Raw genomic sequence first — 9,024 nt, forward strand, 5'->3', positions numbered from 1 at the left:
CTCTGCTTTTTGCAAGTACATAAGCGCAGGAATTTTCAGTGGTTTAGTTATTACATATATTAAAGAGCATCAGATTTGCACATCTTGTCAGAGCAAAAACTCTTCCTTGGTCAGGTTTTTATCCTGAGCCCCTTTTATTCATTATCTGGATCACAGAACTCGCTAAATGCTCTTTTGCTCTGAATTCTTCCCGACTGCCTTTCCGCTGGAGTCTGATTTTCCATAAGCTCAGGTTAGATTGGCGAAGTGGTGGCACTCTGAAAACCAAGGCTGTAGTAGTACACATGGGCAGAAATTGTAAATCCCGAGTGTCTCTGGTGTTACAGCCTGGGTGGCATCAGAAGGGCACCGCCAGAGCAAGGCGCAGTGCTGCCCTCCTGGGCTACGTCACGCAGCGTTATCAGGTTTGTCGATGCTTTATTTACTGAGCCTGGAGTGGTGGGGAGGCACTGGGACAGGTTGCCCAGAGAAGCTGTGGGTGCCACATCCCTGGAAGTATCCAAGGCCAGGCTGGATGAGGCTTGGAGCAACCTGGTGTAGTGGAAGGTGTCCCTGCCCATGGCAGGGGGTTGGAACTAGATGGTTTTTAAGGTCCCTTCCCACGAAAACCGTTCTGTGATTCTATGATAGTGTGGGTTTTCAGAATTCACTTTAGTTATTTGTTGATTTTAATATATAATTGTCTAGCTGGGTAGCTGTAACTCTCCAAAGTAAAAAGTGACTTACGGATTATAGAAGAGAAAGAGCAATCTAACAAATTCTGTTATAAATTTGGAAGTCTCTGCTATAAATCAACCAAAAGCCAGGGTGATTGGAATTTCAGGGCCAAATAGATAATTATCTATTAGCTGGTAGATGGCACATCGGTAAGAGCAAAATCTAAAATTATGGATCTATTTCCATAAATTTTGTGGCTCGCGTGCTATTTTTCAGATCTAAAATGGCATAATGTTAATGCAGACATATTGTGATCTGTCATGACTAGAATTGCATAAAATATTAACTTCCAGCCTTGGCATCTCATCAGAAAGCTGACTTAAACACCTCACTAGGCAAATTTCCATTTTGCACCTCTCAGCTACCTCCATTTCTGTTCGAGCCCGGCATTAGGAACCTCGGTCACAGCTTCTGAGAGCTCCATCTCAGTCCTCCGTGCGCTATTTAAATGTGGAGTCCCCACTTTTAGAAACTTGATGAGTCTCTGTAGTGGTTTGGAAGTTGAATTGCTAAATTTGGGTTGGAAGGACAGCTGCAGAAAGCCAGAATGGGCAGAACGGCGCAGATTTTTCTGGCTTTTAAACTTTTCCAGTCGTTACAGAGAGGAAAGCTTGATCTTGGAAAATGAAAGGGTGCCGCATTATGCCTCCCCAATACACAGGGTTTAAAAGCAGTGAGCAAAATTTTGTTCACGTAAAGGAAAACTGACAAGCCTCTCGTATGCCGAGGCAGCGTATCCAATCTCATCCATCCTCTGCCTGCCTGATTACCAGCTCAGGACAGAACAGAGGAGGAGAGTTAAAGCTGCTGCAGCCGGCACAGCCCAAGCCATCGTTTTGTAGTGGAACTTTTTGCATCACCGTGACAAACGCAGCTGAAATGGTTGAATGGGCGAATTAAGAACAGGCAGATTTATTCAAATTGCGCTCGGGAGTCCTGTGTGAAGCGAGTCGCTTTGGGTGTCAGTCATCAGGCCTCGTGCAACCCCTCCTTGTGTGAGAGGGCAGAAGGAGAGGAGATTTCCCTTGTAATTGGCTGTTGAAGGGAAACCCGGAGGACTTTTCTTCCCTGTGACAGAGATGTCGGTGAACTCCCAATCCCAGAGATCGTCTGCACCAGTGTGGCAGAGATGCCTAGGCTTCTCCCGTGCTTTGAAAAAGAAACTTTGGACCTTCTGGAATGGAGGAGTTAAAAAAGCTGAAGGAAGGAAATAGCTTTAAATTTCATACTCAGCTTAAAATGAGGCGGATTCAGAATTACAACGTTAGGAGTTTTATGCAACAAAATAGGCATTTCCACATCCTCTCTGTGTCCAGGCCCTGTGTGCCAGAAGGGTGGGTCCTCCTTCCTCAGCTCCACTTTAGAAGAGAAATAAACTGAATAGATGGCCTAGCTGTTTCCTTTCTGGTGCGCGAGCCCTGTGCCTCACTGTGGGAAAGCTGTCTTCATGGGAACACCATATTTCCTGCAGTCAACTTCAGGATCAAGCTCTGAAACGTAAAAGCATTCACTCGGTACGGTCAGACTCCAGAGCTCCTAAAAGATTTCGTAGAATGATAGAATGAATGACAGAATGGTTTGGGTTGGAAGGGATCTTAAAGGCCATCTAGTTCCAACCCCCTGCCATGGGCAGGGACACCTTCCACTAGACCAGGTTGCTCCAAGCCTCATCCGGCCTGGCCTTGGGACAGTTCCAGGGATGGGGCATCCACAGCTTCTCTGGGCAACCTGTCCCAGTAACATTTGCCCTGTTACCTTAATGAAGAAGGAGAACTCCCAATTAGAATGTTGCTGCCACTGAGAAAACCCCCAGAGACACATCGAAAATAAAGTGAACACCCTGAGTCATATGATGGAGGCATGTTTGAGTGAATTTTGTGGAGGGTTTCCCCCCCCCCCCCCATGGTCATTATTTAGTTTCCCCGGAGCAGAGCTCTCCAGTGACTAATTCATCCCACACTGAGTTTTTAAAACCCAAGTTGACTTTGTTTTTCCAACATTCCTTTTCCCGGTGGTGTTGGAGCCTGAATGTTATCGATTATTTCAGCAAATGTTTATCCTCATCCATATGACCAGCTCTGTCAAACTTTACTTTGGAAACTTGATGTTTAAAAAGGCGGGGGAAGGAGGGGGGGCATCTGGTGATGTGGCTTTTTGTGTATGTGTGCTAATTTAAGGAGGATACTGCCAGAGGCTTGTGATGTTGGGTTTGTCAAACACACAGCTGGAGGGAAGGACAAAAGTAAGAACTGAAATAACAGTTGGAACTTCAGACCAAAGTAACCTGTGTATTCTGTTCCTGAAACAGAGCAGTAAATGCTGTTGCAGACGCTAGACAGGGGCACTCTGTGGAGGAATGATTTGTTTTAAGCTGTCATTTTCTTTCAAATGTCTTGTTTGAGTGAAGCATTTTAGGAGACTCTTATCTTTGTTGAGTGGTGGTGGAGAATATTGTCGGTTCTCTGAAGCCGTCTTCTTCCCCTTTGTTATCTGACTTTTTTTTTCCAGGGATTGAATCAAAGAATGTACAGGTCACTGTGATGCTGAGGCTGAAACTGCTCAGAGCCAGGCTGTATGGATTAGAAAAGGCAGCCTTATTTAAGGTACTTCTTAGAAGCTGACAAGTCCTAGCTGAAGAGAGAATACTTTTAGGTTTAATTTTTCCTACCAGCTGGAGCCAAAGTGGCAGGAAGACAGAAAAAGCTGTGCGTGTCTTGGAACTCACTCAGAGCCGCTGCCTTGCAGTCTTCAGGGAAAGGTTAATGTGCTGAGCCCAGGCAGGACAGTTCAAGTGTCCCAAAAGGAGTTGTTTGAGTTGGATGGGGTTTCTCAGACATCACCCAGCCCCTGTGCAGGGCTCTCTTGAGAAAGCACTTTTGAGTTTTGATAGGAAGATATCAACATGCCAGGCATCTCCGCTTTCTCCTTTATGAAGGCATTCTGTTAATAAATAGAAAACTTCTGTGCAGTCCTTGAAGACCAATTTCTTCCTTTGCTCACCACAGTGTTACGTGCATTGTGTACCTCAGTGGTGCTGCTTTGCTGAAGTGGTACGTGTAACTGCTGCAAGGTGGGCAGGTGGTGGGTGATTTTACAGCTTGATCAAGTTTCAGTATCGCTATCATAAAGAAAAGCAGCAACTCAGAAGGTAACATCCCTATACTTAGCTTTGACCTTATATTTTTAGCCCATTTTAATACCATTCTGAAATACTGATACTCCTCAAAAAGGTGAGGAATTCAGAGATTGAGACATCTTTTTAAAATCCTCACTTGGCTTGCGCAGCTCAGGGAAAAAAGCAGACTCTGAGTGTGTTGGATGTTGTGGTGCTTCTGAAGTGTCCCAGTCCCAAGTTTCCCAGCAGGAACGATCAGTTTGAGACTTCAGCAAAGTGCTGAATGCAACCTCATTTGTAAGCGTTCAGTGCCAATTAAGATTTTATAATTAATAGGCCATTGGTTGCCGGGTTTAGTGGTGAATGGGAAACTCCCATTCATTCCCAGAGCTGAAGTTCAGAAAATTTCCAGTTCCCTTAAACACTTTCATTCCATTTTGCTTTTTACAGATGATGAAATTTGCTTGGGATAACTACAAACAATATGCGCTGGGAAAAAATGAACTGCGACCGCTGACCAAGAACGGCCACATTGGGAACATGTTTGGTGAGTTCTGAATCAATCTGAGCTCAGTTTCGTTGCGTTTTTGAAAGGTCACTTGTCCCTGTCAGTTCCTTTCTCTGCAGTGCAGTGAGGTATCTGTAACAGCTTTTCTTCTTTCCATCTTTATGAAATGAGAATTTTATCGCAGCTCCTGGGGGTTACCTAGCCCTGTCCCATTGTTGGGAATCTCGTTCCTACCAGCATCTCTCAGGGCCCAGCTTGTATCACCTCTGTGTACAGTTCTACCACCAAACGTGGCTGTCAACAGTGCTAAAACCAACCGGTGTCTTTATTAAAACATGAAGTCAGTCCAAACCTGACGATGCTGCTATTTGTCTAAGCTTGTAGACGTCAGGACCTGACCAAACTGAGCATTTTCTCTCTCCTTGCTCCGCTGTTGAGCAAGATGTGAATTCCATGAAATATTGAGTGAGTGAATCAATATTAAAGGCTCTTTATACTTTGTGCTTACTGGCTTGTATAATTTTACTCTTTAGCAGATTACCTTTTTTTTTCTGTGAGCCACTTACGTAGTTTCAGTGCTATTCCCCTGCTCATTCTGGTGGGATACTTGTCTTTCTGGGATATAAATTGTCTCTTTCCTCATTTGCACTCAAAGCATTTCCCTGCTCAGCTCACTCTGCCCTGGCTTGGCCTTGCCTGCACCGGTTGTGCCATGGTGAGAAGGTGGAGAAGATGGAGGAAGGCCAGCAGCCCTTTCCCACCTCTCCCTGGGGAACACTTGCTGCACAGAGGTCTCTCGGCCTCTTTCCACAGGATGCTGCTTTGCAGAGATTATCTCCCAGTGTTCCTTACTCAGATTAGGGTGGAATAGAGTTCTTTAGCAGGGAAAATTATCTGTGAGCTTTATTTCCTCTGGGCAAAGGGATTGGACTAATGCAGTGTGAGGAAACACTCCCATTCCTAATTTTGCACTCTTTGGGTCTCTCAGTCCTTCTTGACATCAGGTACATGACATGGGGGTGATCTTTCAGACTGTGGATGTGCTTTGTGCAGAGATTGAGTACAGCCTCCTGCGCAGGCCTCGGTAGATTTGGGGAGCTCAGAGATGTGTGTCAAAGTGAAGGTTTGAAGGTGGAAATAGCATTGTGTGTCTTCTCACATGGCCAAAACCTTGAAGAGCAGCAGCCCAGTTTGGCCTCTGGACAGCAGCGGCACAGGGCCCTGATGGAGGTGGCAGGGGAAGGGCTGTTTGGGCACAGCGTGGGGAGAAACGTTGGTGTTCCACTTGTGCCACCGTCAAGCCCTTTCGTTACTCCAGGTGAGGCCCTTGTCTCCTTAGTTCCTGCAGAAGTAGCAGGGGAGTTAACTCGCATCTGGTTGTGCATCACTGCGAGTTGCGTGGTAGCCGTGTTCCCGCTTGCCGGGGTGTCCAGAGGAAGGCGGTTTGGAAGCGTGCCCTGTACTGGGTACAACCAGCCACTGCTCTTGCCCAGTCTCACTTTGTCAGGAGCAGCAATCTGGGTGGGTTCGTCCTTTGCCTTCCTCTTTTAAGTTTCTTATTTGCGAATTTACGTTAACTTCAGCACCAAGTTAAGCATTTTGCAACTTTTCCATTCTGGCAAGCTTGTCAAAATTCCTCAAGGATCATGCCTGTAAACAGACAAAAATATTGAAAGCTTTTAAATGCATTTATCATGCTAAAACAATTGGCAGTACTTAGGCTTGTTTGTAGCGTGCGTGTGAGCACTCTCAAGGAAAATGCTTTGGAGCACAAGGATTTGCAGACAATCACAGAAAAGCCACAACGTGGTATGCTTCAGCCCCTTAATAGGCTTTTCCTCCTTTTAACCGTGGCTGGTAAAGAACGGAAGCATTAAGCAATCTGTTGTTGCAGCCCTCTATCCCTCGTGTCTTCAGAGGCGTTTACAGGGCAGTATTCACCATCTTCACTGTGGTCCATTCCCCCTCCTGACACATCCCGCATCTTTGTGTTCCAAACTACAGATGTAATGGAGGCAAATCAGGCACTCTCCAGGCTGGAGGTGTCAATATTAAGCTGAGATTTCCCTGAAGCTGTTTCCATGTGAGAGGGAAGGAACCTCTTTGGGGCTGTTTTCAAGGATGTTTGTGTGCATGAGAAGCAGTCGAGTTCTTGAAGGGTGATACATTTTCCTTTTGTGGACGTGATGCTCGCTAGTAGCCTAGCTTTCGGTTTGGCAGCCTCACCCTGGGGGAAGCTGGAGAGCTGCTCTTTATCAAATATTCTCTCTAATCAAAGTAGAAATACAAAACAAACATTCACCTTCTGCTCCGACATAGCATGCTGCTTCTCTTCACAGCCGTGAGCTAGCATCCCTCCCCAGCGTCTGCCCCGATGGCAGGAAAGTCACAGGCAGGAACACTCGTGTCTCCACACTAGTTAATCTCCTTTCTCCTCTGCCTCGGAAGGTGGCAGCTCGCATCTGGGAGAGCATCCCTACAGTTTCTTCCTTCACCCTGAGATTGGGCTTGCCCACTACCCAAGTAATGCTGGGCTGCTCCGTACAGTGCAAGGCAGTGTTCACCCTCCCTTGGGCTTTGATCTGGTGACTTGGTCTTACGTTCCTCCTGTGATTGATGCTCTCCAGGTCCTAATCCCAGGGCATCAGTTTCATCAAGATTCTCCCATGTTCTGGACGTAGCTTATTTGTACAGAAGTCTTCTGATTGCTGTCATTTGTAATCATTGCAACTCGAAAGCCCTTCCCTTAAACCCGCTAGCTGTGGTCCTTTCACAAGCATCATTTATTGTCCTGTGATGCTTTTCATAGGATGTGCCATGCTAAACATCCCATCCCATGCCTTCCAGTGGGGTAAACATGTTTTAGACTTGCAGCCGTTTCAGATGTGTGACAATTTCCCTGGAAATTATGCCATGGAAATGGACAAAGGATGCAATTTTCTTTAAGAAAAATGGCACAGCTGGACTTGTAAGGGTAAAGGCTAGAGGTCCGCAAGTATGTATTCTGTTCCCAGTGCTGATCTAGTTATTTTTAACCCTTCCTGCCCCAGCATCTCAGCATTCCTGTCTTCCACGTCATGAGCATTAGATTAATTGATGTTTGCAAAGCATGGCGAATTCCTTGGAGTGAGGCTGCTGGAGAGGGCGACCGTATTATGTAGCGCAGCACTTGAAATGCACCTGTCACTGTGATATCCAGCGTGAGATAGCTGAATTATTATTCTGCCTGCTCCCTGGGTCTGTCATAGCCACTTATTTTTCTGACAAAATGTTTTTAAAATCCTGTTAGCTTTACAGAGTTTCTCTAGCTATGGGAGAGTGAGCTGGCATCTATTTCTGCTCATGCATCAGCTGAATTGTCAGCTACATTTTGATTGCACAGTCTTTTAACAATGATAAGGTAAGAAGCCTGATTTTCAGATATCTCTTGAAGTGTGCAGTGCTGGCAGCAGCAGAATCCTTCTTTGACTTATAACCTGAGCCAATTTGCTCTGAAATCGGTGACAGCAAGTAAATATGGAACCTTGTTGTGCTGGTAGGCAGTTACTTTTCGCGACCTAACTGCACATTAGTATATTAATTTTAGTATAAACCCAACAATCCTTAACAAGGTTTCCCCCCTTTTTTCCTCACTCCCCACTTGAAATCATGCCTAAAATGATGAAGCGCCACAGCCATTGCTTTTCTCAGCATACGCTGAATTTGTGCATCATTGCGAGGCTCTGTAGCGTTATCTGATGTGAATCCGTGTGACATCTGTCACATCTAGGACACAGCCAGGTCACCAGAACTGGATGGCAAAGATCTGACAGCAGCTGGATCTAAAAGATGTAAGGCTTTAGACTTCAGCCTGGTGCAGGGCCCACCATGTTGTTCCATGTTTGATTGCTTGGTGACAGAGTACACAGGGATATCTGCACAGGCTGGATAACAGTTCTTGGAAAAGCAGTGCCTGCTTAGGCTGTGTTTGTGTACTCGGCTCAGACTTTGGCCTGGACTGTCCTGACAGTTTGTTTGGAAGCCGGGAGGTCATTGGTCTCGGTTGCCTGGAAATAGTGCTATTTGGGCTCTCCAGGATAAAAAGGGATTGAAGTGGCTGGGGAAGAAGAGTAGTGACCCTATGAATGTATACAGAGAGGCCTCTACGAAGGATCAAGTTGATTGTCCCGAGATTCAGAAACCTTCAGGTTTTCTCACGCTGGCAGACGCAGTGCAGTGCTACCGTACTCTGTCACCGCACAGTGACACCGTGACCTGCCCGGTCTCTGATCTGGATGGAGAGTGAAGTAACGTGTCTCCACTGGGCTTCACCATCAAACTCCTTTCACAGGAGCCTCTAACAGCAGCTGGAGTGCTCTCTGACCATCGCCTCAGGTACCGGCCCTAATTGGACACAAAAGGCTCCACATCCCAGAGTTAGTCCATTCAACCATCCAGTCTTGCCTGTTGAGCCAAACATTTTCCAAATTACTGCTTCCTTCATCCGTGATTTAGCTAGGAAAACATGAAGCAGGCAGGAGATGTGCCCACCTCAATTAGAAGCAACAGGAGTTGATGTATGAATATTTAACATGGGAAAGGTAATTGGATGAAAATACTAATTTAGCAACATTCTAACTACCAGAAGAGAAATGGTAACCTCCAATTGTGCAATCACTTTTCTGTTCTGCCTGTGAGTCTCTTT

The 9,024-nt window shown here is 46.0% G+C and overlaps 1 protein-coding gene across 1 annotated transcript in view; it reads left to right on the forward strand.

Moving 5' to 3' along the window:
* Positions 1-4,282: 4,282 nt before the first annotated feature.
* MAN1C1 (mannosidase, alpha, class 1C, member 1) overlaps positions 4,283-9,024 on the forward strand; it is a 41,950-nt gene continuing 37,208 nt past the window's right edge. Inside the window, exon 1 of the mRNA XM_010153898.1 lies at positions 4,283-4,379. Coding sequence (XP_010152200.1) covers positions 4,283-4,379 — 97 coding nt within the window. The remainder of the gene's footprint in view (positions 4,380-9,024) is intronic.

This window comes from Eurypyga helias, unplaced genomic scaffold (genome assembly GCF_000690775.1).
Source record: "Eurypyga helias isolate BGI_N326 unplaced genomic scaffold, ASM69077v1 scaffold7826, whole genome shotgun sequence".
NCBI classification, from domain to species: domain Eukaryota; kingdom Metazoa; phylum Chordata; class Aves; order Eurypygiformes; family Eurypygidae; genus Eurypyga; species Eurypyga helias.